The 26952-nt window shown below is 31.9% G+C and overlaps 5 protein-coding genes across 11 annotated transcripts; 2 read left to right on the top strand and 3 right to left on the bottom strand.

The window, feature by feature from the left end:
• The first annotated feature begins 1298 nt into the window (after positions 1-1298).
• Positions 1299-11338, top strand: LOC105150680 (discoidin domain-containing receptor tyrosine kinase B). 5 transcript variants are annotated; one of them, XR_015547150.1, is made up of 16 exons: positions 1299-1440; positions 1665-1992; positions 2547-2652; positions 2723-2948; positions 3641-3788; positions 4497-4792; positions 4858-5098; positions 5209-5910; positions 6411-6550; positions 6651-6809; positions 7112-7221; positions 7293-7460; positions 7538-7630; positions 7706-7847; positions 9593-10160; positions 10494-11338. XR_015547150.1 is itself a non-coding variant. In XM_087412566.1 (14 exons), exons 1-14 carry the CDS (start codon positions 1911-1913, stop codon positions 9890-9892), a joined length of 2913 nt encoding a protein of 970 aa, XP_087268692.1. In that variant the 5' UTR covers positions 1331-1910; the 3' UTR covers positions 9893-11338. The 5 variants fall into 5 exon arrangements, 1 of the variants encoding a protein (XP_087268692.1); XR_015547151.1 differs by having other exon boundaries at positions 1331-1992; positions 10494-10867; positions 11149-11338; XR_015547152.1 differs by having other exon boundaries at positions 1331-1992; positions 5215-5910.
• A 120-nt stretch (positions 11339-11458) lies between these two features.
• LOC147907540 (ubiquinone biosynthesis protein COQ4 homolog, mitochondrial-like) lies at positions 11459-14434 on the bottom strand. 2 transcript variants are annotated; one of them, XM_087412572.1, is made up of 4 exons: positions 14188-14434; positions 12298-12629; positions 11809-12032; positions 11459-11724 (listed from the first exon to the last, which is right to left on the bottom strand). In XM_087412572.1, the coding sequence occupies exons 1-4, from the start codon at positions 14396-14398 to the stop codon at positions 11574-11576; spliced, it is 918 nt and encodes a 305-aa protein (XP_087268698.1). In that variant the 5' UTR covers positions 14399-14434; the 3' UTR covers positions 11459-11573. The 2 variants fall into 2 exon arrangements, with proteins under 2 accessions (XP_087268698.1, XP_087268699.1); XM_087412573.1 differs by having other exon boundaries at positions 11584-11724; positions 11801-12032.
• Positions 12670-14193, bottom strand: LOC105150689 (UDP-sugar transporter UST74c). The gene has a single exon (XM_011063933.2). It carries the CDS (start codon positions 14058-14060, stop codon positions 13077-13079), a length of 984 nt encoding a protein of 327 aa, XP_011062235.2. The 5' UTR covers positions 14061-14193; the 3' UTR covers positions 12670-13076.
• An 859-nt stretch (positions 14435-15293) lies between the features above and the next one.
• Positions 15294-26532, top strand: LOC105150679 (uncharacterized). Of its 2 annotated transcripts, none has more exons than XR_015547153.1 (7): positions 15294-15432; positions 20747-21007; positions 21085-21322; positions 21577-21857; positions 21958-22451; positions 23027-23642; positions 24066-24197. XR_015547153.1 is itself a non-coding variant. In XM_011063917.2 (7 exons), coding segments are annotated over exons 1-7 (1851 nt in total). In that variant the 5' UTR covers positions 15294-15430; the 3' UTR covers positions 24844-26532. The 2 variants fall into 2 exon arrangements, 1 of the variants encoding a protein (XP_011062219.1); XM_011063917.2 differs by lacking the exon at positions 23027-23642 and adding an exon at positions 24509-26532 and having other exon boundaries at positions 24066-24305.
• Positions 16972-19943, bottom strand: LOC105150678 (microsomal glutathione S-transferase 1-like). Its single transcript, XM_011063916.2, has 3 exons — positions 19846-19943; positions 18887-19133; positions 16972-17413 (listed from the first exon to the last, which is right to left on the bottom strand). Exons 2-3 carry the CDS (start codon positions 18998-19000, stop codon positions 17090-17092), a joined length of 438 nt encoding a protein of 145 aa, XP_011062218.1. The 5' UTR covers positions 19001-19133; positions 19846-19943; the 3' UTR covers positions 16972-17089.
• Positions 26533-26952: the final 420 nt, after the last annotated feature.

Here is a 26952-nt window from a genome sequence, read left to right as displayed (position 1 = left end):
CATTATATAATGATAAATTTCCTGCTCCTTAATCATTAGAATTATAATATATTTTGTGTAAATAAATATATATATATATATATGTACATATTTATATACACACATATATATATATATATATATATGTATAAATTTATAGTTGTATGTATGTTTTATTAACGATAAAATACTATAATTAAAATATTTAATATCCATGTATATGTAGGATATCTGTTCTTATTAGTGTGCCTTTAAGCTAATTGGCTAGATCTAACTGCTTTTATAATTATATGTCAATTTATATACTATGTATATAATCCTTTAAACTACGCGTCGAAATTATTTTTTTGGTCTTGAAATGCAAACTATACTAAACTATAACTCGCAATAATATCATGAGTTACATTTGGTGCTTTTCAGAAAGTGACAGAGTGTGTCACAGTGATCATATCATCTTCGTTTAACATTAGCAAACAACAAGAATGTAATGATTCACTGTGTCATCTGTGTCTCTTGCTGGAAAGCACCTATAAACTAGTAATTTAACAATTTGATGCTTTTTCGCAAGAAAAAGATAGACCAATCTTAATAATGTTTGAATGACATATTAAATAGCATTAACATTAATTGTTTAAGTTAATATTTCATAAATCCATTATTTTAATTGTACTTACAATTTCAATGTACACTTATAACATACCGCCTTTAATTTCAATACAGAGTACACTAACCGGGACAAGCTCAAAATACGATATTACTGGACTCACATAAATTTCTTATAATTAAAAAAAATGTTTACTGTACTTTAATAGTTAAAAAATATTATCTTTGGTATCTCATATATACATTAATAATTTAACTTAAAAGAAAAATACTTTTTCTTATTATGCTGATTTTCTTTATGGCTTAATTATAAATACTAAGATACAATAATAAAGACAATTATCTTATATGAAATCGTTTATATTAATATATCGAATTGAATATATTAAATTAATAGTGCATTTTGTTTTAAAAAAGGTTGACGCATTTGGAGTTTATGGAAAGCTTTTGTCGATGCTTGTATTGTGGAAAAATATCTCGATTATCGGGAATTTTATGATTTTGCGCAGTGAAACACTACCGCTATCGCCATTGGCTGTCGGAACGTCACACCCCTCGGCGTTATCACCCTGAAAAGTCCTTTCCTCCCGCGATATCACAGTGACCGTGGAGAGCAATGCCGCGACTATCAGTCACCCCTCACTCGCAAAAATGTTGCGGTGTGCGGGATCAGGATGTATCGTGAGTACTGTACACAGTTATTTTGCATTGTGCGATAGAGACATGAAAATGCGATCCGAGTGGAGCAGTTAAAGCGCCAAACTTGACGAGAGAAAGGGGCTTATTATTAACACGACGCACGTGTTCCATTTAAAATTATGAGACAGATCTCGGAGCATCAGCGGCTTCTGCCGAACGGTAAGGACAATGTGTAGAATGTTAAAGATCAAAGAGGAAATCTCTTTTCTACTCAACGCGGGAATCTCTAATGATCTTTCTTGGAATGGAAAATCAATTGCCGCGTTCGGCAAAAGATAAATAAAGGGTGGAAAAAAAGAAAAGAAATAAATTATGAAATACGCACGAGAATTTTTCCCACCCACGAAATAACGCATATTGATCGTTCCATACTTGTTGCGCAGAGACAACAGCCGGGTTAAGCTACGCCGAGTATCAACATCCCCACCCTGTGCGAGAGCGAAAAGCTGCATTATATTTCGCGGCTGTTGCCGTTTTGTAAAATTGCGTTTATTCTTCTGGATATAGACAGCGCATCGCGGTGTTCTCCTCCCTGTGAAAAAAACGGGGATGAGAGAGTTCCTCGAGCTGTATTATGATTTATAAATGTGCTCGGAGTATCAGTACGCGCCGCATTATCGCAACATATCATGGAGACCGTACGCCTTTTGATAAAAGTCCTAATACTGTTCAGTTGGTGCGCGAAGGGATTCATAATTGGGAACACTCTCGGTAAGTTGGTTTAGCTTTTCATTGCTTCGTTATTAACCTTTTTATACGAGTACATTTATTTTACAATATGTAGATATTTTTATAAGCTGGACTCATGGGATTCATGTGATGTCCTTTGACACAAAATTTGTTCTCTCTCTCTCTCTCTCTCTCTCTCTCCCTCCCTCCCTCCCTCCTCGTTCCCTCCAATCTTTAGATTTTTGAAAAAAATTATGATTTGTACTCATTATTTAATTATCAAAGATTGACTAACGGCACATATATAAATGAGATAATAAATAAGATAATTTCAATAATTATATTATTAATAATAACGACAAAGAAGCAATCTTAACTGTAAATATAAATGTAAAATGCATTTTTTATAATTATTTGTTCATATATAATTATATTTATTTTATTTATATGTTTACAGAAATAATTAAAAGCCAAGTTAATATTTAGTTTTTTGTAATATTCGATATTTAAATATGTAAAGAATATATGTAAATTACATAGTGCATCTATACTTCAATTCTGAAATATTCAAAATGTAATGATAATTATAATTTTAGAAAAATGTATTCTTCCACTCGGCATGGAAGAAGGAAAAATCCCGGATGAAGCAATCACCGCGTCCTCCAGTTACGAAATGAAATCCGTCGGTCCTCAAAATGCGAGGTACAGAAATTAACACGCGAAAATATAATAACTATGTAGTCATTGCAATGACGTACGAATATTTTTGTAGAATACGACAGGAAAAAAACGGTGGTGCTTGGTGTCCAAAGGCTCAAATTAGTAGCGCCATACGCGAATACCTGGAAATCGATTTAACGAGAGACCATCTTATCACGTGGACCGAAACCCAGGGAAGATTCGGTAATGGTCAAGGTCAAGAATATGCCGAGGCATTTTTTCTGGAATATTGGCGGCATGAAAAATGGCATCAGTACAAAGATTTAAGAGGGAACAAGGTATGTTCGATTATTAATAAAGATTAATTAAAAACTATTCACTTAAGATTTAATTTATAAAGATTGAAATATTTTGTAATTAAAGATTTCATAAAATATCGTTCTACAGACTTTTAGGAAAGATATATTAATCTAATTTTAATTTTCTTAACTTTCTAACTAAGAATCAATAACAATTTAGATTAATGCGTTATAAAAAAAAATAACATTTTAAGATTAATTTGTCCTATTGACAGATCCAAAAATTTGTCAAGGGGAAGGCCATTAGCGCACAAGTGGAATTTTTTTTAAGTCAAATATGAAAAGAGAATATTAAATTATTATTTAAATTATTACATTGAAAAAGTATTATTTAAATTCGTAAAACGTTTTATTTTAAATTATATTGACAAAAAAGAATAATATAATGAAATATATGTTTTTTATCTACGAGTTCCTTAAAAAATATTTTTGGAAAATATCAAAATTGTGATTAATTTTAGAAATATTAAAAAACATTTTGCTATAAATATTTTTAAAGAAGAAGATTTTAAGGAGGAAGGGGAGATTATAGTCCCTATGCCTGCCTCTCATGGATTTGTCAGTGATTTGTCGTTATAAAAAATGAATTTGTCGAAAAAAAGAATTTTTTTAAAACTCATCGAAGGCAGAAAATTTAATTATATTGACACTCCATTATATTTATATTTCAGGTTCTACGTGGCAATAGCAATACATATCTAGTTGAAAAACAGAAGTTAGATTTACCATTCGTAGCGAGTCGAGTGAGATTTGTTCCTTACAGTCAGCATCCTCGCACTGTGTGCATGCGTGTCGAGATTTATGGCTGTGTCTGGAATCGTGAGTGTTATACATATGCTATTTAATTTTACGTTTATTATATTTGCATTTCTCTCTCTCTCTCTCTCTCTCTCTCTCTCTCTCTGTATATATAAAGTTTTATAATAAAAATTAACAGTTTACTTTCAATTCTACGTTCATTTTGTATACATTCCATTTTTCAAAGTCCATTCTAAAATGGATTACGTGGGATTTTTTAAAATGATCATAGAAACTATTAATGCATATATTGTATAAGATTATATAGAAAACATATACATATATGTATATATATATATATATATATATATTGTATATTGTATATATATATATATATATATAAGTATTATATGTCTTGCATCTAAGAGATTGAAGGTAGTCGTTTTAAAAAATTTTTCTTTGACACACAAAGCATAAAATACTTATTTTTTTTTTATCTTCAATTTTATACAATGTACTCACTAACATGTTTCATACTCAATAATATGTTTAAAAATCTTAAGTAGTTTATTTTTAGGATCTTGACATGTGGAATGCGCCATATATGGATTCCTTGCTATAGTTTTGATCGTTCTCAATACAGTTTTAAATGCATCTAATTTTTATGAAAACAATATAATTAGTAGCATTATAAAATTTAAAAATATTATAAATTATAAATATATGTAATACGGATTAAAAAACACTAATGGATCGAAATAAATAAAGTAACCTTCATTGTTTATACAGAAGGCATTGCTAGTTATACCGCGCCTAAAGCTGATACAGATGGACCTAATAGGTGTAATGTTGAGGATGCGTCGTATGATGGCACGGAAATTGAGAATTTAATGTTGAACGGACTAGGACAATTAACCGACGGCATAGTCGGTAGCGAAATAGAAATCCTGGAATCCAATAGAATAACTAACTGGATCGGATGGCATGATCGAGATAATATAGAATTATTCTTTGAATTCCAATTTTCTCGGAAATTTAGAAATTGTACGATTCATGTGGCCAATCTGCCTGATTTAAATGTTGAGGTGCGTGATTCGATATAAGTTTCTTAATGTAATAATAAACTTATTTTAAATTCAACAATTTTTAGATGTTCTCGATAGTAAACTTTTGGTTTTCATTGGATGGCAAGGAATATCACGAAACACCAGAAACATTTCAAATGTTTAACGAGCCTAAGATTCCTAGTAACAGTAATGAAAAGGATGGCAAAAGTAAAAGTAGCGCCTTGATATCTATTCCATTGCAATTAAGACTTGGCAAATTTGTCAAGATAGACATAAAACCTCAATCAGAATGGTTGTTGCTAAGCGAGATTTCGTTTGAGACAGGTACAATTTGATTTCATTGCTACTATTACTATATATTTTATTACTATATATATATATATATATATATATATATATATATATATATCAAGATGTATTATTTTATAATTTAGTTCCAGATGTAAAAAACAACACTGACGAAGCATTGGCACATTTGTCATGGATATATACAAATAGTAATGAGAATATATCCCAAATAATCAATCAGGATCAGATTGCGAGAATAAAACAGATCGACGATACAGAAATTAAAGGGGAGATTGGGGACTTAGAAATTGAAACTGATGACAAAATTGGAGGAGAAGTTAGCGATGGGAGAAAGATTAATATTCAACATAGAGGTACAATGATGGGAAAATCAAAAACTGTCTCGAATGAAACAACGTTGGTGTTAAACGAGTCGAATTTAACGCCAGATGCCTTTCCCGTGAACAATTCGCCAACATATATTGGGCTAATTAGTGCTGCGTTGACTATAATTGTTTTTTTTTCGGGTTGTACGATCTTCCTGATAAAGCAGAGAGGTCGCAACAAAGTGGCTCTGTTACAAAAGCATACCGCGTTATTATGCGGCTCACCAGCGCCTGGTATTACGATCAATACGAAGGATATCAAATTACCTACACCGATCGTGGTAAACAATCTGTCGCAATCTCGACTATCGTTGAAAAGCAAAATTGCGTCAAACAATGATTACAAATTCGACGATGGCGATTCGAGCGAGCAGCATAGTATTTATGAGAAGATTAATAAAATATCCCCACAACCATATGTCAAATGTGAAGCGAGATCTAATTATAAAACAGAACATTTTGGTATGTATAGAACCACATATCAATGACCGTTATTGACATTTAATAATTAGTTCGAATATCGATCGTCTCCAATCACAGAAGTGGTTAAGAAACTTTATTTTGTTTGATATTAGAGATCCAAACGCACACATACAAACACACACACACACACACACACAAAACAATATTTCTCTATATATAATCAGAATATAATGATTGTCCGATGATTAATAGAATACAATAATTTATTTGATTTGCTTCTTTCCATTCTATGTATTTAATAATAACTTATGTTTGCCCCAATTTTCCTTTACCAATTGATTTTAATTTAGTCGTGATTAATTTCATATTTAATAATATGAACATTAATTAGTAGAATAAACGAAATTATTTATAAACTTGCAGTAACAAGCATTATATTATTACATTTGTTAAATGATGTGTTCAATCAAATATTTCTTATGCATACTTAAATTATATTTTAGCATTATTAATACAACTTTGCATATATATATTTTTAGATACTAAAACTAGCGAAGATTTCACCGATGAAGTGGAATGTATAGTGCCAACGATGTTGAAAAAACTGAGTCATTCGCAAACGGGAAAAATTAATCAGAGAGTATATGAGAGTTATTATGCGGCTACGGACATCTTGACGGTAAGAAGATTCGCAATATATATAAATAACGATAATTTAAACAATTTTGCGATCGTTAATGCAATGCGATTAATCGATGCAGTATTACGGCATGTTGTAGATCAAGAGACGCGATCAGCATCCCATTGTGAGTCTATTCACGCCACTACTCATTCGGGATTCGATCGTATCATACAAACGCGGGACTTATGACGTTCCGCGTATCTCTCGGCATAGATTGAGAATCCTCGATAAGCTCGGTGAAGGAAATTTCGGTTTGGTGAGTCTTGTATTTCCAATTATTGTTCTATATGAATCGCTATAAATTCTTTTCTTTAGTTATTTTAAACGTCTTTTAATTTTGTGTTTTAAACGTCTTTTAATTTTTTTTTGTGGAGTTTTTAATTTTTTATTTGAAAAGTGAAGTCTTATTAAATTCTCTCATTTAAGTTCACCTATTTCTGACTATTGTTCTGAACATAAATTGCTATAAAAGCATCCTCTTTCTTCGATGTTTTTTTAGACATCTCTGTTTAATTTTTTTTTATAATTTTTAATACAAAAGATGTGCATCTTATTTAGGTTCATTTATGCGAAGCAAAAGGCATACAAAATCCAGATCTAGGCATTCTTCAAAATCGTCAAGTAGTTATAGTTCGATCCTTATGGCGCGGCGTAGTTGACTCTTTAAGGTAAAAGCATATCACAGTTTAATGAGTTTCTGCAAAGCTCTTGAATTATATATGAATATGTATTATTTTAGGGAAGACTTTATGAACGACATGCATATCTTGGCTGAAATACGGGATGTTAATATCGCTAGGATAATCGCGATCGTTGAGGAGGAGCCTTTTAGTGCCATTTTCGAATACGGAGAACTCGGGGATCTATCAAGTTTTTTAAAAAATCACGATCACGCTGCACCGATAAGGTAAGATTGCATAACAATTCGATCAGAGATTTCGTTTATTTTTTCCAAAAGTATTCACAAAATTATGAATTCCGCAGTTACGAGTGCTCGTTGAATTTGGTGACGCAAATCGCTTCAGGTATGAAATACCTTGAAAGTTTGAACGTACCGCATTGCGATCTAGCAGCCAGGTAACCATACATTCGTTATATATTTTGTGATAATATTACGTACATGTATTTTACATGTGTCAATACATTTTGTAGGAATTGCATTGTTTGTAAAGATTTGCTGATTAAAGTATCCGATCAGGCCATGTACTGCAGTAAATATGACAGTGAATATTATGTCGATGAGTGCTATGCGAAAATACCATTACGTTGGATGGCATGGGAAGCGGTCTTATCGGTAATTATTTTTTTTTTAATTAAATAGATTTCAAAAAAGAAAATAATCTTATTTAATCCAATCTTCAGTCATTCATATATATTTCATATATATATTTCATTTTTGATAAAATAATATAAAATTAAATGAAAATTGAAATGTTGAGAAGGACTACGAGCCAAAAATAATAGATTTAATATATTTAATATACATTAATAAAAGGTAATAAATATAAAAGTAGTGCTATATGAAAGTAAAATAATGATTCGATTCCGATCGAATCATTCGCAACGTATAATACTAATAACTATAAACATAATCAGAATTATAAATCGATTACAAACTAAAAACAATAAAAAAGGAAAAATATACTTCAATTCAATGTAAAAACAATAGCAATAATTCTTCAAACAAGTAGCGATGATTAGATCCGAAAATTCCGTATGTTTAAAAAATGTCAGTGTGTAAACAGGAAATATAATTTATCGTTGATATCGCCATTACAATCAGTTCTTTTTAAATAACTTGTTATCAGTCATAATAGATAAAATCGGTAATAATAAATCTGTTATGTTTTGAACAAATAATTAACGTCTTAGCGAAAGTAAGGGAAGGTAATATTGGTGATGAATTTAATTCCTGCTACTCGCTGCTAGAGGATGTTGGCTCCAACGCTTTCGACGATGAAGTCATATGTTTTGTAGTTTAGACATCATCACTTGCTGAAAATGATTCAATCCTCACAAGTTAGATTTTTCGACACCAAAGAGATTTTCCAATTGAAAATAAATCATGATAAGCTCTTTTTCCGATCTGTGCTTCTACACTACTTCGATCTCAAGAAAACCGCAGCTGAAGCGCCTCACTTATTATCTGAAATGTATGGTGATGAAATCCCATCGGAAAGAACATGTAGAGTTTGGTTTGAATGCTTCCGAAACGGTGATTTTGACGTAAGAGACAAAGAATAGCTGAAAGGATAGCTGAAAAATTTCAAGATGTCGAGCTGCAAGAATTGGTCGTTAAATTTAAATTAACGGATGGGACTAGGACGATGTGCTGTATTATTGTTGCATCCAAATGAAATCGTTACAGCTGATCGCTACCAACGGCAATTGTGCTGTTTGAGTAACGAGTTGATGCAAAAAGACCACCCATAGCCAACAATCGATGCAAAGTTATTTTGTTGCATGATAACGCTCGACCATATGTTGTGAAAAGCGTGAAGCAGACACTTCTACAGCTTGAATGAGAAATCCTTCCTTATCCAACATGCTCTCCAAACTTTGCATCGTCGGATTACTATCTCTTTCGGTGCAACACGCACTTACGGACACACTTCTCCAGTTATGAAGAAGTCCAAAAATGGGTGGATGAATGAATTGCCTCGAAAGACACCGCGTTCTACCGCTGTGGGATTGCCCTATTGCCGGAAAGATGGGAAAAAGTAGTAGAAAATGGAGAAAATTACTTTGATTAAGGCATTCATTCATCTTCCCTTCGAAACAAATCAATTTTGGAGACGAAAAAACGGCAGGAATTAAGTTCATTATTTAATACAATGTAACGTAAATGTAGAATAAAAAATAGAATTATAAAAATATATAAAAAGCATTTATCTTAGTGAAAATAAAATATAATTTTCTAAAGGATTGTTTGGAGAGAGAAAAAAAGAAACGTTCAAAAAATTGAGATATTGGTCATTTTATCTGAAAATTTTGTAGATAATGTTTAAATTAAATTGAGAATAATACTTCTATGTTTAGGGAAAACGAAGCTGTCCATCCGACGTTTGGTCGTATGGCGTGACGGTTTGGGAAGTGTTAACGCGCTGTGAAGACGTACCGTATGCCGACATGACCTCAGAACAGGTGTTAGAGAACTGTGGCCTATGGTACTCGTTAGACAACGGCAGTAAGAAGAAATGTCCGCGAATTCTCGAGCAGCCGATGTTCTGCGCAGATGATCTGTACCGGCTGATGCTGCGATGTTGGTGCAAACTTGCGGAGGATCGACCCAATTTCCAGGAGATTTACTGCTACCTCAAGAAGCTGACTCTGGATTAAGTGTACGCAAATGCGAACGCATCTCTACCGAAAGAGAATACGAAAGACGATCCATGCTCCAGCAGCAGCGGCGGCGCGGACCAAATCGATTACAATCAGCTAAGAAGCATCCTGAATTCTTTCTTGATCGCTTTCGCAGGTGGCTCGAACTAATTCGCGAATTGAAGTCGATTCGAGAAGTCGTAAATGCCTAAACACGACAATGTAGGATGCTCTCTGGCCACTAAAATTACTGCTCAACTAGATTTATCTAATTTTGATTATATAAGTAAGTGTAGGCTAATAACATAATGATAAAAATTCAATGCGGCGGATAATCGCAAGTTTCTCGTATAATCTTCTACGCATGTCAAGAGGAATAATCTAAGAATAATCTTTTAATGATTATTTCCGTAACAATCAGTATTCTGCGAGAAACATGTGATTTCGCGAGCAAGAGAGATTCATCTATTTACTAATTGATTACTTTACATATCTTTCCTACGCTTATACATATATATATATATATATATATAAATATATATAATATACATATGTGATACTCATTATCGTTTTTACTGTTAAAAAATATCGTTCCATTTCTTCTATATCTATTGTCTAGGTAGCCGAACGCAGTAAAATGACGATGTGAACAAGCTTTCCAACGAAACTTGTTGCAATTTTGCTCAAGTTTACAGATTTTGCACAAAGCTTTAGACGCATTTTGTCGGCTGAAAACTTTATCATCGTCAGAATTCGTTGCATGTAGCCGAAATGAAATAATATTATAAGTAAAAAATCAGCATAAACGAGCGTAATACTTAATTACGTCGAAGAATGACAATCAGTTTTGCTCATCTATTTATATGTACTTATTTTACGAAATAATATCACGATGTACTCGTATTGATCGATTCAGCTTGTCCATCTTAGGAAGAAGGCGGATCATTCGATCTTTAATCAAATTTCGCAGTGGCGCAAGATTTTTAAATAGAAGTAATCTTCATATATATCCTTTCTTATATATATGTATCTCTTAAGCTAAGTCATTTCCAATTTTATTCGGAAATACATAATTCGGGATGTATTTGAAACGAGGGTGCTCTTTAATGAATCGCGTTATTAATTCTTCCAATTTAAGAATAAGATTGTATTCGAGCAATTTTTGTGTGCCAAATAGTAGTAATTCAGAAAGGATGCGTTTCAAGATGTAACTTTGTATGAATATTTTGTTCCAAATGGTTATAATTAGATCTCTAAAGCACTTCCATTTTAAGGTACACTCCGTGCATAATAATATCACCTAAGAAAACGATAAAAAAAGGAGCAAAAGAGCAAAAGATGAGAATCACAATTACGATTATTGGAAACAACGACGATAATAACGATTATGGTAAACGTACAATTTTAGATTATATATGTTTATAACAGATGTAACGTTTAATTAAATCAAATTTGTAATATCAATTATGCGTATTGTTTTCAAACGCAGATCCGATCTATAATCTTGTCTATGTGTATGTTTAAGGATTAGTAATTTCTTTAGATTTATTTAATATTGACAAAAAGCGTTTCAACATGTTAAACTTCAGAGAGACCAAAACTTTATTTTGCACATAATAATAATTATTATTAATAATTAAATAACTAATAAATAATTTTTTATAAGTTGATTAATACTTAATTACTCTTAAATCACAATTCATACAAGACGTACGATATTCATTTCTTTATGAAAATCCTCGAGGGACTGTTCCCAGCGCTCCTCGAAATATATCCCTAGCAAGAACTTCGCATTCAATCCGGTTTTTGTAGACCATGAGAGATAATGATCTAAATATAATTGTCTCTGTCTGAAATGTTACATGATACATAAAATAATAATGACATATTAATGATAATTACAGGCTATCTTACAAAGCAGCTCACAGGTTTACCTAGGACGTAGTCGACTAGCTCCAAATATTGCGCCAGTTATGCACATCGGCAAATGCATTTGTAAAGCCTCCACCCATTTAACTGCTACCTCTCCTAGCATCGTCGTCGGCATTAAAAGCATAGCATGAAAAATATCGTGCACTTCTCGATATCGTTGCATCACATAGGCCAGCTCAATATCATCGATAAATTGCACTATAGGTCTATCGTCGGGCGACACATTCTGCAATTATATAGCTCGTTCAATAAAACTCACATTTGTGGTTGTTCTCCAGGAAAAAAAAGATGTTATTAACAATACTTATCAATAGTAGTCTAATTGAAATTATCTTGTTAATTCAATGAAAGTATTAGTGAAATATTTCATTAAAACAAAAGCATGGCATGTTTGTTCCATTAATGTCATTGAATTAATAAAACTATTTTCAATTAGACTACCATTGATTGTTAATATTTTTTTTCTGTGCAGATGGTAAGATTTATCTTACATTGTCATTCAAGAAATCGCAATACGTTCTGCCCACAGTCCCAGGCGGCAGGTCTTTGAGGTAAGAAAGGTCGACGGTGGACGTATTTATGCGTGGCTTTTGCGCGAGTATACGTTGACCCTCATTTGTATTCTTCATTTGTTGATGACAATGCATGAGAGCGTTTTTACCGGTAGTTTCCCCCAAACACGCTATCATATCACCTCGAGACGGATTCGCCAACGATATAGCCGCCGAGCCCATCGAGAGAAGCACACGTTGCAGGGGGGATAGGGATACATAGTGCTTGGCATAGTCCTCCAGGAACGCCTCGCAGGCGGTCGCGAAACGGCCTGAAACCGAGTGAGGAAAGTAAGAAGATTTGAAACCGTGTTATCAGTTAATAAATAAAATTTATTTCCATTAAAGTATCTGTCAAATATGTACAAATTAATGCATATATAGATTAATATATTTAACTTTATGGCAACGTCGTACTCTAATTGATCTGCTTTCGTAATTAACATAATATTTATCTGGTAACAAGACAATTTTACTTTGGTATATACATATTACAGTCAGGTTGTCGATATTATTCTAATTTGGGTAAATTAAAAAGCATCTTAAGATACGAGGAACAGAAATATTCATCAGCTATTCACCAGCTATTTGTCATATACACAACACCCTGTCATCATTCATAAGAAAGGAACATCTTAACGATTTGTTCTTAATTGTTCTTTGTACAACGCTTTATATTATACAGAGTTACAGCATTACGTTTTTATAAAAACTTACAATCATATGGCTTGTATCCTACTGGCCTGAGATTCAGTCAACAAAGTGTACTTTGGCTGCAGACTCTCTCTTTTACGAAATGTTACCCAGGTATATACTAAGCTACCTATCACACTTAAATTTAATCCTACAAAGTTCAACAACGAAAATATATAGTCTCCGCCGATCACCATACCGAGATACGTCACGCATATATTTTTCAGACATCCAATTATAGTAGTCGTCAGCGCGGAGTTATACAGTGTACAGAGGAGCGTACTGTACGATAGGATAAAACCCATTATGCACGACAATACAAACTGCAGAATAAACAGAGGATTTGTCCAATGGGGAAACTTTAATGCCAGATCTATATCGCCCATCCACCAGGCCATCAGGACCGTTGGGCCGAGCATAAACAAAGAATTATAATACATCAGTCCATATTTTCCTAATTCCTTAGAATCTAGCTTCTTCTTCATATATACACCATTAGCAGCGGTGAAGAAATCGTTCAAAAGAATAAAGACATAGCCTTCAAGATTGAAGGCAAGGTCGTTGAGTGCGGCTACCACTGCACCTAGGATCATAGTATAAACACTCAGCTGTATGGACAGACGCGCCTTGATGCCGAGGATGTAGTACTCGGCGATCATTGTCATGAGGATACTGAATCGCCTCAGGGCGGTGAACATCGGTAGGCTTAGCTGCTTGGTGCCGCCCAGGCCGAATATCATGTTGCCGATGTATATCAGTGGCAACGGCCATATCTTGGTGAAGGTCGTCACCTCCAGATTAGGGAACTCGACATAGCGCAGCCTCTTGGCGAAGAATAGGACCAGTATCGTCGCGAACATCTGGCCGATCCCCAGCACTTGGAAGGATGGGAAGGCGTACGACGTGAGGATAGTTTTGTTGACAACCGTTATCATGAACGACGACAGGCCGTAAAAGAAAGCCGACGCCACCCGGACGAACATCGCGTTCTGCTCGTAATCCGTCATCATGGAAGGAAAGAACGGAGCAGCCTGCCGATCTCTCTGCCACTGAATTCGCTCTTATCCGTTCATACGTGTCTCGTTATCCAAGAACACCGTTATTGCGATAAATAATAACACGAATTGAGGAACCTACGCTTAGATAACCTTATCATTCCTCTTCCGTTCATGGCAGCGGCGGCTCGGACATGTACTGGACCGGCTCCAGAGTGTAGACCTTGGTGCAATTCCACGTGAAACGTGTAATTGTCAAGTCTCAAGCGTGTGATACGATTGCATGCGACGAGAGTCCTTCGTCGAATCTCATTCTGCAGCAGAAAAAAACAAACCGTAACAGATGTAGACATGATGGACTCTGAACGCGCGAATTCTTAAATTAAGTTGGGATTTTCGTCAGCATTGTTAAAATTAAATTAATCATAATAATGTTGTGGTTTTAGGTGTATTTTTTTAGCTAAATTTTTTGTACTATTTAATCCATGTTACGCTTTTTCTCTGTAATTTGACTCTTTTAATTAAATTTATTGAAGAGACCATAGAAAAAATAAAATCGTTGAAAAGATAATAATTTTGTGAGATTATAATATTTTCAACGATTTTGTTTTTTCTACGAACTCTTCAATAAATTTAATTTGTATATTGAGAGATTTTTATCGAGCCCTTTTATTTCTTGCATTGTTACAAATATATATGCTTTCTGTAAAATATTTTACCTCAGATTATGATTATTTCCCTTATCAAGATCACAGGTTTTTATAAGCATGTCATATAACACGGAGATTGTACGTCTGAGATTCTTTGTTCAGACATCACATTCGTTATCTTTCGTGATACAACGTCGTTCCTTTCAGTTCTTATCTCACCACATTGACGTTGTATTGCATAATGATTCTTTAATTACAAGGCGACAGCGGAATTTGCCGGCACGGGTGCCGCCATTTTTTTCACGATCGACGATCATCGTGAATCATCGTGGATCATCGTGCAGTATGGATTTCGGCGATCGGCGGGAGGAAGGAGCGGAGGGGAGCTTCTCCCCCACGAGGACAGAAGGTTCGTGTATCCCTCCGCCGCTGGTTGCCATGACAACGACCGGAACGCGGAACTACTTTGCGGAAGTTCCCATTAATTCCGGATCGCCGGTGGCGGGCGACACGACTTCCTAGGTACCGCTCTTGAATTCGCGATACGAATTCCCTCACACGGTCGACCGAGTCCCGGAACGTGAGATCGTCAAAGTTCCGGCGAGAGCGGTTCCTTGAGAGTCCAATCGAGCGGTTGCGTCCCCCTGTCGCCCTTCAACGTTACGAGCCGACGTCGATCGAATCAGACCGGATTCTTCCTGAAACCGTCCGTGGAAAGGATACCCAGGATTCCCGATGTAAGTACGCGATGACAACTTTGTGTGAACCACGAATAGATCGCGTCCGACGACGAGACGTCCTGCAGGACGTTCGGGACATCCGCGAAACTGTTCGCAGAGGAATAAACGCCCCGTATGCGATGGGCAGTTCCGTCCCGTTCGGCGACCGTCGATCGATAATGAGGCTAATATTGACCGCTTGGAAATTGATTTTTCTCCCTTGTCTATTCGTGACACGATCGAACAGGCCTGTGGTGAATTTTTACCGCGGTTATCCACTCGCGACAGATCACGCTTTTATTTTTATTGCATCTCGTTGTCAGTCTCGATCGAAACTAGTGATATTCCATAGATGTGACTGTATACATATATATAAAAAAGAAAAATGATGAGACAAGAAATTGCTATTGAATAATATTAATTCTTTATAAGAATTTCTGTTGACAAATAAAATACTAATGGAGTTGTAAAAAAAATATATAAATATATACATATATCTTTATATTATATATATATATATATATATAAATTTTTAATTTAGATATTTAATCAGTCCATATCTATTTTTACTCCTTTATATGATAATGTTTATTGATTCTATTATATAATATGTATTTTCAGGTTAAGTAAAATATTTTTTAGTAGATGAAATTATATAAAGACAAATATGAGTCTTTAATTATTTAGATGTTTTATCAACACTAATCTATTTATTTTATAAACAATAATATTGGAAACAAGACCAGAAGATTTTAAGTTAAATTATTAATATTACTTTAAATACGAAGTGCCACGGTCTGAGTGTTGAGATGTTGAATTAACATATATATTCATATAAATGAATTAATTTCAGAAATGATAATTACGTGCCGATATGGTTGTCGAACTTTCAACGTAATCAATCTGAAATATTAATAATCCTTTCAAATTTTCCAAATTAATCTTAAAAACTGTAATAAACTTATTGCGAAAAATATTTCCTCAGCCGGGAGTCGAACCCGGATCTCTTGCATTTCGTGCGAGCGTCCTGAGCCTTCAGATTACCGAAATCTTAGCAATATTCTTCGAAATAACCGATATGTATAGAGAGTTACGCATTTTTTTCAGCGTGCGTGTATAACAATAATATTGGAAACACTTCGTATTTAAAATAATATTTATTTTATATTTCTTTGTATATGATAACAATATATTTAATGATTGTATCATATATTTTTAGATTTAATAAAATATTTTTTGTGGATGAAATTATAAAGACAAATTATAAAAAGAAATGTAAAAATCTTTAATTTGGATATTTAATCAACACTGGCTATATTTATTTAGTTATTTTTTTTTGATATAATGTTTTTTATATATATGTACTTTTATAGTCAGTAAAATATTCTCTGTAGATGAAATTATAAAGAGGAATATATAAGAGACTTTAATTTAGATGTTTAACACTAGATCAGTCTATCCATTTGCTTCATACTTCTTTCTAGACATATAACAATGTTTTTTGATTTTATTGCACAATATATTTTCAGAAATTCAATAAAATATGATCTGTAGATATACAATGAAAAATTTTTTATTCTTAAATATCAAAAGAATTTCAATATACAGCTTGTATAATTATTCCATTTATCTCATGTATATTTAGATTCGATTGCTTCAAAGATTTATATAAAACTTAGGAATAGTACATTAATGTCTTAACTGCTTCATAGCCCGTAATTCCAAATGCCACGAAGAAAGCTATCGCTCTCGTAGGTTGTTGTTGCAAAAATACGTATGATGCAGTGTGAGCTACGCGAGCAAGTACAAAGGTTCGAATAAGAATTTTGGCCAACCATGGCGAAGGTCCTGTTCCTAGCCAGAGATACGTGACAATGAACCATGGGAGAATATTCTCCAAATCATTTAAGTGTGCTCTGCGTACACGCTCCACGTCTGGATCATCATGAACCACCTTGCCTTTACCTGAGTGCATAACATCCTCTTGATTTGCGAATGCCTACAACATTTGATCATAATCAATTTCATTCTAGTTGCTAAATTCTGACGTAAACAGGTCACGTTGGCTGCGTTCTCAATTCACTATCAGTGCTAAGAATCTGTAGTATGCATTCCATACATTATAGATTTTCGACAGTGGCAGTGAATATCGGAATACAACCGATAACATCAATTCTCTTGTTTATTTAATTAAAAAAGAAAATATATACAAAATATTTTTTGTTAAACTCGAACGTTTAGAATCTTCTAAGAATAGATTTGGACATAACTCACATAATTTTTATTTAGAATATTTGTTGCTTCTAATGATTTCAACAAAATCAAAGAAAAAAAATTATTTCAAATTATTTCAAAATTATTTCAAAATTATTTAAATATTATATTACAACAAACAACAAATTTTTTCCAAACTCATATTTTTTGAAATTAAAAAAATTTTTTTTTATGAAATAATTTAAATAAGTCCTATGATTTTTCTAATTATTCTGCGTATAAAAATATTAGAGTTCAAAAAATTATTATAATAATTAACGAGATATTTTATTCTGATACAATTTGACATGAATGATATGAATATTAAATAAATATTTCATAAATTATTCATTTTTTGATAATTGTATCTTATTACTTGTATCTTAATACTTATATGCATAGAATACTGAGAGAAATTAATTGGTATAAAGAGAATGTAGTTGTTTTTAAAACAATGTGCAATTTGCAATATGCAACTACATATCTCTTTTAAAAAACAATTATGTATTTTCTTTACATACATAATTTATTCTATGCATAAAAGTGTGATACAGTTTTATGTGTGTGTGTGTGTGTGTGTGTGTGTGTGTGTGTGTGTGTGTGTGTGTGTGTGTGTGTGTGTGTGTGTGTGTGTGTGTGTGTGTGTGTGTGTGTGATATATATAATATATACATATATATATGTGTGTGTGTGTGTATATAAAAAATGTTTGATATATTTTATCAGAATAAAATATAAGTTCTCTTGAATTATTGATTTTTTATAATTCTACTTTAATATCTATTTTTAATATACAAAATAACTAGAAGAATCATATGTAAAAAAATCATATAATTTCCATTTAAAAAATTTATTATCTTGAGAAAAAAATTTTTTATAATATATTGCAAATTAATAATTTTTTAAATATGTATTTTGTTGTATCATTAAAAGCAATAGAGTTCTAAATGTTCGAGTTAAAGGAAACAGTTTATATATTATATGTTTATAGAGATGAAAGAAATGTTGAAGTAATTTTTATTTAGGAATCCAAATGTATTCAAATTACTTCCTGTTTCAAGTTTAATGACAGTGACAAACGCCTCAAGACAAACAAAATTTTATGTTTATAACAATTTAATTAGAGACAGTTTTTACATGAAAAAATGTACATAATATAACACATGAATACATATATTATATAATATATGATTATCTTATCTATGATTATTTTACTTACATTTTTTCTTATTCGCTGTCTTGCAGTTAACGGTACCATCGCCAGCAGTTTCAGAACCAATATGCTACCCCAAAAGCCAAATACTTTGAGTACTTCTGGATTTATTTCAGGCATCTTTTCTGAGCTTCGTCTTTTCGAATGTACGATGACTCTACTAGTTTTATATTGCACGTAGTCAGTAGAGTGACTTGACTGCTTGCTTGATAATATAACTTACGTTCCCTACTTCACCTACATACACATACACCTAAAACAGATATCTCTTACTATATATGCATGTACTATAGTACGTGTATATATAATGTGTTTATTAAAAGCGATTATAATGTTAATAGTTAATCTTTTAACATGAATCAGCAAATTTTAAATAAAGTGTGAGGAAAAAAAAGATTATCTCCTTTCAATTATATATTTATTGAGATAAAATTTCCTCATGTATCTAATATTTTTTGATATCACAAAAAATGAAATTAATTATATTTTTTTATATGTAAAGCATAAAACTGCATTCTCAAACATATTGGTTCTATTATTAAATTGGTTTTAAAATAATTTAAATATATAATTTTATTTAATCAAGTATTTATATTGAAACTTTGTTCCTTAATAAAAGTAGACTTAATAAAATTAAAATGAAGTCTAGAAATAGTAAAATATTCATATTTTTAGTTGCACTTTCAATTATCTTATTATTATACATTACACAAATAAAATATTTTGAGGACAGGATCATAAATAAAAGAAAAGAATCATAAATAAAAGATTTACAAGTGCATATCAATGTAGTAAAAGTGGTCAAATTGATAAAAACTAACATTTATGTTATAATTTTAAATTTTGAATTTTCGTGAAATCAAACAAAAAATCGTTTATATTTTTTCCAAACGATATACTGCTTGATGAATATTTAAAGATCAAAGGTTAGAAAGATACCGAGCATCTTTTTAACCTAACCTAACCTTGCGATCGACTCCCATAATCTCGCATATCCTCGTGGTTTCGTGCTCGTCGGCTTTTCTTTTGTCAAAAACATGACCAGCGACTATAGCGCAACATCAGATAACGAATTGCCTGTGATTGGCGTATACTTTCGGATCGGCGAATCCGATTGACGATTGGTTCCTTTTAAATTAATATCTTAATTTATATTAAAACGAGAAATTATTCCCTTATATGTACTATATAAATTTTTATATTTATTCTCTATAGAAATTATTCAATGTTTTACTTTATGCCCAAATATTTTTTATTATTCAAAATTAGAATGGAGCATTTAAAGTGTTACAAGCTGTGAACAATCAAAAATTATCTGTGTGTTCAAAAATTATCATTTTTGAAAAGCAACTATATGTGTTTTTTTCATCATCAATTTATTTCATTATTCTGTGCATAAAGGTATCAAAGTATATTTAAAAATCAATAATTATACGAGGTATTTTATATTTTATGTCGAAATGTGCCAGAATAAAGTATAATCCCATAAACGATTAATTTTTTCATATTTCTTAATACTTTTGTAGACAGATTAGTAGGAGAATAATATGTAAAAAGATATATCATTCTATTAAAAAAAAATGGAGGTAATTTGCATGACCTTGAAAAATCGATTAAAAAAATCTATTTTATTATTATTTGTTCTCCTTGAAATCGTACAACTTTTGTCTGAACGTATTTTTAATTTGACACATTTCCAGGAATAACAACTTGTAATATACACTTTAAATGTCCAATTCTGTATATACTGAAAGCGAATTGAAGTTAAAATTTTTATCAGGAAAGCTTATATTTTATTAAATAAAGATATTATATATTTTTGTATATGAAAATGTACAATTTTATAAATCATTCTTAAATTTCTAGGTATAGTCGTGACCGAGATCAGAGTAGTAGAGGTCGTCGTGGTGGTACTGCGAAGATAGGAATAAGTACTGGCAGAGGCGGCATCGATAATGGACGTGGTGGTAGCAGGTTTGGCACACCTAGAGGAAACTCCAATAATTTGCGAGGGGGATTGAAAGGAAAGCAACCTGGTGGCGGTCTAAGGAAAGTAAACTGGGATCTTTGTACTTTGGAACCAATACGCAAAGATTTTTATATAGAGCATCTCGCAGTCAGGAACAGGTATTAGTACTATTAGTGATATTAAATTTAGTTGGGACAAACAATGAAATGTGCTCACGACTTTAATTCTGAGTTAGATCTAACGAAGAAGTATATCATTTTCGAGAAAATGCAGAAATAACTGTGAAGGGTGACAATATTCCTAATCCTATACAATATTTCGAGGAGGGAAACTTTCCACCTTACGTGATGGAAGGTATTCGTAGAGAAGGGTATTCACAGCCTACTCCAATTCAAGCTCAAGGATGGCCTATTGCACTTAGCGGCAGAGATCTTGTTGCAATCGCTCAAACTGGCTCTGGAAAGACACTTGGAGTAAGCAGAATTAGAAGTATATTTAATACAAAATAATAAATAGATATATAATATAATAGTAAATACGTATAATATTTATACCAATGAGAGAATTTTAGAATATTTTATTCGTTTCCCATTTGTCCAATTATTTAAATAGCTTTACATACATACTTTACATAGTTTCAATAAAATATTAATTAATATATTGGATATATGATTTAAAGATGTATTTGTATGCGTTTGTATTAGATTATTTTATTTTCTTTTTTCAGTATATTTTACCTGCAATTGTGCATATCATACATCAACCGCGCATAAACACTGGTGATGGACCAATTGTCTTGATCTTAGCTCCAACCAGAGAATTAGCTCAACAAATTCAAGAAGTAGCTAATAGCTTTGGAGAGACTGCGGCTGTAAGAAATACGTGTATTTTTGGCGGAGCTCCAAAAGGACCACAGGCACACGATTTGGAGAGAGGCATTGAAATATGCATTGCTACGCCAGGTAGACTTATAGATTTCTTAGAAAAAGGAACTACAAATTTATGTAGGTATGTATATCTATAAAAATTCAGTGATAAATCAAAATTATCTGTAAATTAATAATATGAATTTACACAATTTAAATATTCTTGTATTCGTTAATTTTAGGTGTACGTATCTAGTTCTCGATGAAGCCGATCGTATGCTTGATATGGGATTCGAACCTCAGATACGAAAAATAATTGAGCAGATACGCCCCGATAGGCAAGTGCTAATGTGGTCGGCGACGTGGCCTAAGGAAGTTCGTGCACTTGCAGAGGATTTCTTAACAGATTATGTTCATCTCAATATCGGTTCTTTGACTCTGTCGGCCAATCATAACATTACTCAAATCATTGACGTTTGTCAAGAGTATGAGAAAGACTCGAAGCTGTATAGATTGCTTCAAGAGATTGATACTGAAAAAGAGAATAAGACTATTATATTTGTGGAAACCAAACGTAAAGTGGACGATCTCACGAGAAATATTAGACGTGAAGGCTGGCAAGCTGTGTGTATTCACGGTGACAAAAACCAGCAGGAAAGGGATCATGTGTTACAAGAATTCCGCAGTGGAAGAGCGCCAATTTTAGTCGCAACTGATGTAGCCGCTAGAGGCTTGGGTATGTAAAATTCTATTCAGCAATGTTTTGGTGTAGGCGAGACACTAAGAAAGTCACGGTGAAACTGGGTATTGGCAACACTTATTGGATTAGCCGGATGATGCGTTGTTAGAGTGAGGCCAGCCGACAGCTGTGTATGTAGCAGTGTGTGATGCATTGGAACTTTTTTATCATATTCGTCTCGATTATATTGTAGAGCCATGTAAAATTGACGTTTTTCTGATTTATGCCTTTTTACATTTTTCATTCTGCAATTTTTTGTTCTGCGATTACAGGTGTGTCAAACCTTTTTTAACAGTTTGCTGATTTATTATTTTTTTTATGTAAACCCATTTTTTTAAATCCCATTTTTGTCGTATATAAATAAATCTATATTTTTTATTTTTATGTAAAAGTCATAGAAACGTTTTTGCTACATACTTCAGTGTTTAATTTATAACTGTATTTAATTGGTATATGACTAGTTTCAGTGTTGAAATGAAGAGTTATTAATTTTGATAATGATATACATGTAAGATCAAGGTTCTGAAAATGCACACAAGCTACCACTAAGTCTGTCTGCTTTTCTTTTTCAGAGGCACAGAGTACCCTAACTCAACGCGGTGTACTGCCAGTATTGGGCAGACACAGTGACTATTTTATTTTCCTTTGCTTATATATTATAACAATTTCTAAATGGAAAGCTAGATTTATATACGATTTAACTTCTGTCTTAATTTTCTCATTATGGAATAGCAAAGTAGACTTTATAATCATTAATGCACTAATCAATCATCAATGCATTAAGTAATATGACAATCACAATGTATGTGTGTTCAAATATTACTTGTAGTAATTAAAAAATGAAATGGGTTTCCTTTAAACAAAGTTTCAAATATATGAATTAATAATTATAAACATATAAATTTGTAATTGCAATATAAAAACTTAAAAAATGCAATTACTAAATTTGTTATCCAGTGCCTCTAACTTTAACTTTAAGAAATGATCATACACAGTGCCTATCAAAACTAATGCACTCAGGCTTAAACCCTAAATTGCTGCCTCTATCCCAAACCAGACACAACCGCTGTGTCTGTCTAATCTCTAGGCCGCCAATATATTACCATAAGAAAGCAATCAGAATTGCCCCACTTTAAAAGCAAACGGGGTCGTTCTTGCTGATTTCACATCGGAATTTTCAAACAAAAGGTGGGTGTCTAAATCTATTTTATTGACTGAATTTATCTGGAAATTAATGTCAATAATTTTTTACCAAAATGTATTTTATTCAATATGCATTTAAGTTATTTAACACTTATTATTAGAAGTATATTTTTCTTTTATTTTTTTAAACATCAATCATTCTTTATTAATATCTAACAATATCTATATGCATAAACATGTATTAATATATTATAAGTATTATAATATATTTAATGAGGAATAATATCAATTTAGTTTTTGAATTCAGAAAAAAATTATAAAATAACATATATATATGTATAATATATATATATATAATTATATATATATATATATAAATTACAGATTTTTTTAGTTTTATCAAGATATTTGTTTTATATTATCAATATAATATTATTGATAATATTTTTCGTGACTACTACTTTACAGATGTGGATGATGTGAAATACGTGATAAATTTCGATTATCCATCTTCGTCGGAGGATTATATACACAGAATCGGTCGAACTGGACGTAGGCGACAGACCGGAACTGCGTATGCGTTTTTCACAAGTCACAATATGAAACATGCCGGAGACTTAATAGAAGTTTTACGAGAGGCGGGACAGAATGTCAATCCGCGTCTCAGTGAAATGGCAGAGATGGCCAAGGCGGGAAATTTCAGCAGAAGTATGTTTTAGCTTAGAGTTGAATATCCATATTATCCAAATTTGTCTACATTTTATTCTAATAGTTCTTACGCAAAGTAAACTTTGCTCTTACCCTAATAGTATATGATGAATGGGGAAGAAAAAGTTCACTTTATGGACATTTAATAGTGATCATAATCACTAGATGTTCACTCGATTATTTCATATATTTCATATGATAAGGTGTGAAACGTTTCGGCGGTTCTTCTGGTGTTAATGGCGTTGAAAGGAGTAATAACCGAAGAAGTAATAATGATAGAGGAAGAGGTGGCGGTTCAACAAGAGGAAGAGGCCTTGCTCGCAGCGGGACCTCTTATCAACCTTCTTCAAATGTTTATTCGGGAACGGATTATAGTAATTATAGTAATTATAATATGAAACAGAATACTTCTTTGAGCCAGAATACGACATATGGATATAGCACGCAAAGAAGCTATGGACAAGGAAGTATGCCTCAAAATTATGGAGGTGGCGATAATTACGGAAGTGGTTATCCATACAGAAGCACAACTTATTAATTCTGTTTTTAATGGATGATTAATAGCACATATTAATTCTGTTTTTTAATAGATAATTGATAGCATGTAACAATTCAATGATATAAAATGTGTCACGTTTAGTTATAGTGAGATTCGACAGGATGCAGATAAGAGTCTGTTAAAGTTATAATAGATGAAAAAAGGATATATACAGAAAATATAAGTTATGCAGCATAATATAAAAATATCGATACGATAGACATGTATACATTACATTTTATATCGTACATCAAGTGAATAACGACTAATTGACTTTGCAACTCAACAATTATAAGTTTATTGAATATAATGTCCATCCGTTTGCATATATGTCGAATTTGCACTGAGTAAACCAAAGAAAACCAAAGAAACTTTGGCGCCACTTTAATGCAATTGTAACTTTTATTTTGCAAGTTATTGTTGTTTAAAATATATTAATTAATATTAACTAAAATTTAATAACAACAGAAGAATTTCTATATTGGAAATTTCTATATTGCAATTATTCAAAAAAAAGAGCGAGTATTTCTTTTTTTCTTTAAGCAGTTTTTAGCTCTATTTTATAATAATTAAGTATGTTATTTATAAGTTTTATGATATGTTACAGAATTTTTTCCGCAAGCAGTATGTGAATACACACACACACACACACACACACACACACACACGCGCGCGCGCGCGCGCGCGCGCTGATTATATTGTACGTCATCTCGTTATTAACGTTTATAACGTATCATATTTTATCAATATTAGCGGATAAATAACCGTTTTACAAATTTTTATAAAAAGGTTATTTATCCACTGTTATAAATATAGTAAGAGAAAAATTCAATTTTTTAAATTTGAATTGTTTAATTTATTTCATCTATAGTATCTTATATATATATTTTTTAAAAATAAAATCATTAAAAATTATTAGTTATTTAATTTGTATATCTTGATAACATTAACACAATTGTCATTTTATTTTATTTGACTAAATTTTCAACGAAATATTTAAAATTATAATATTAACTAACAGTCTCTCTAATTGTAACTTCCGATGAATTGTAGGAAACTATATGGGAATGTGATAAAAATTTGTCAATGAATTTGTGGGAAGAAAGTGCAATTGATAGATTATATAGATGTATTATTCGTTTTTCAACGGGACTGCGAAAGTTCTTCGTGTTTTCTTGTAATGAATTTAATTGGATGTATAAGTAGATATTGATTAACCTGTCTAAATAAAATGACAAGGATTATACGTATAATTCTTTTCATTTTAATTTATAGTTGATTACAAATAACCACAAATATACACTTCGTGTCACATTATATAAATTATTTGACATGATAAATTATTTAGTAAAATATATGTTGAATCTTTTATTGATAAAGCGTTTATGTTTCTGTATACATGAGTTTATAATCTGGAGACCCACAGTGTCTCGGTACAATTTACACACTTAGTGCTTATTGATATATACAATCGAATTCGTTATTATATAGATAATCTGCTGGATAGTCAATTATGTTTAATTATTTGTGATGTTGAAGATATTGAAAATTGAACAATAACTGTTTTTGTTTAATATCTGTGATTTCTCTTGCTGTGGAATCTCTTAGGAAAGAAAATATTAATGTGTGTCATTTGTTGTGCGAGTCTGTGTTATAGAATTAATAAAATTAATTTTCGCTTTCTTGAAAGCAGTCGAGTTCTACCCTGTTCTCAGCATGAGATATGCATCTCTGATACATATAAACTATTGAACGTTCAACAAGAAAAAAGAAATGAAGAATATCGTTTCATAATAACTTTACTAATAAGATCTATTCAGATAAATCTACAAATTATATACATTTATATGCATTTATATGCAAGAAAGGCTAATAAAATATCTAACGTATTAATTAGTCTATTTTTCTGCAGCTTATAGCTTTTTGTCTGAATAGATTTTCATTCAGCAGAAAAAGCAGTTTTGCAACTGTTATAAGTTTTCTTAATATTTTGGTTTTTGTTCTTAATTCTTCACGGATTTGAATGTATAAACCGATCATATTAAAGAATTTTACAGCAGTTGTAAAGTTATTTTTTATGTTGAATACAGTCAATAATTGATCTTTTTA

Source organism: Acromyrmex echinatior, chromosome 13 (genome assembly GCF_024713525.1).
Source record: "Acromyrmex echinatior isolate Ae372 chromosome 13, ASM2471352v2, whole genome shotgun sequence".
Taxonomy (NCBI): domain Eukaryota; kingdom Metazoa; phylum Arthropoda; class Insecta; order Hymenoptera; family Formicidae; genus Acromyrmex; species Acromyrmex echinatior.
Note: the sequence above shows the minus strand (reverse complement) of the source record. Positions and strands in the feature narration are given on the sequence as shown.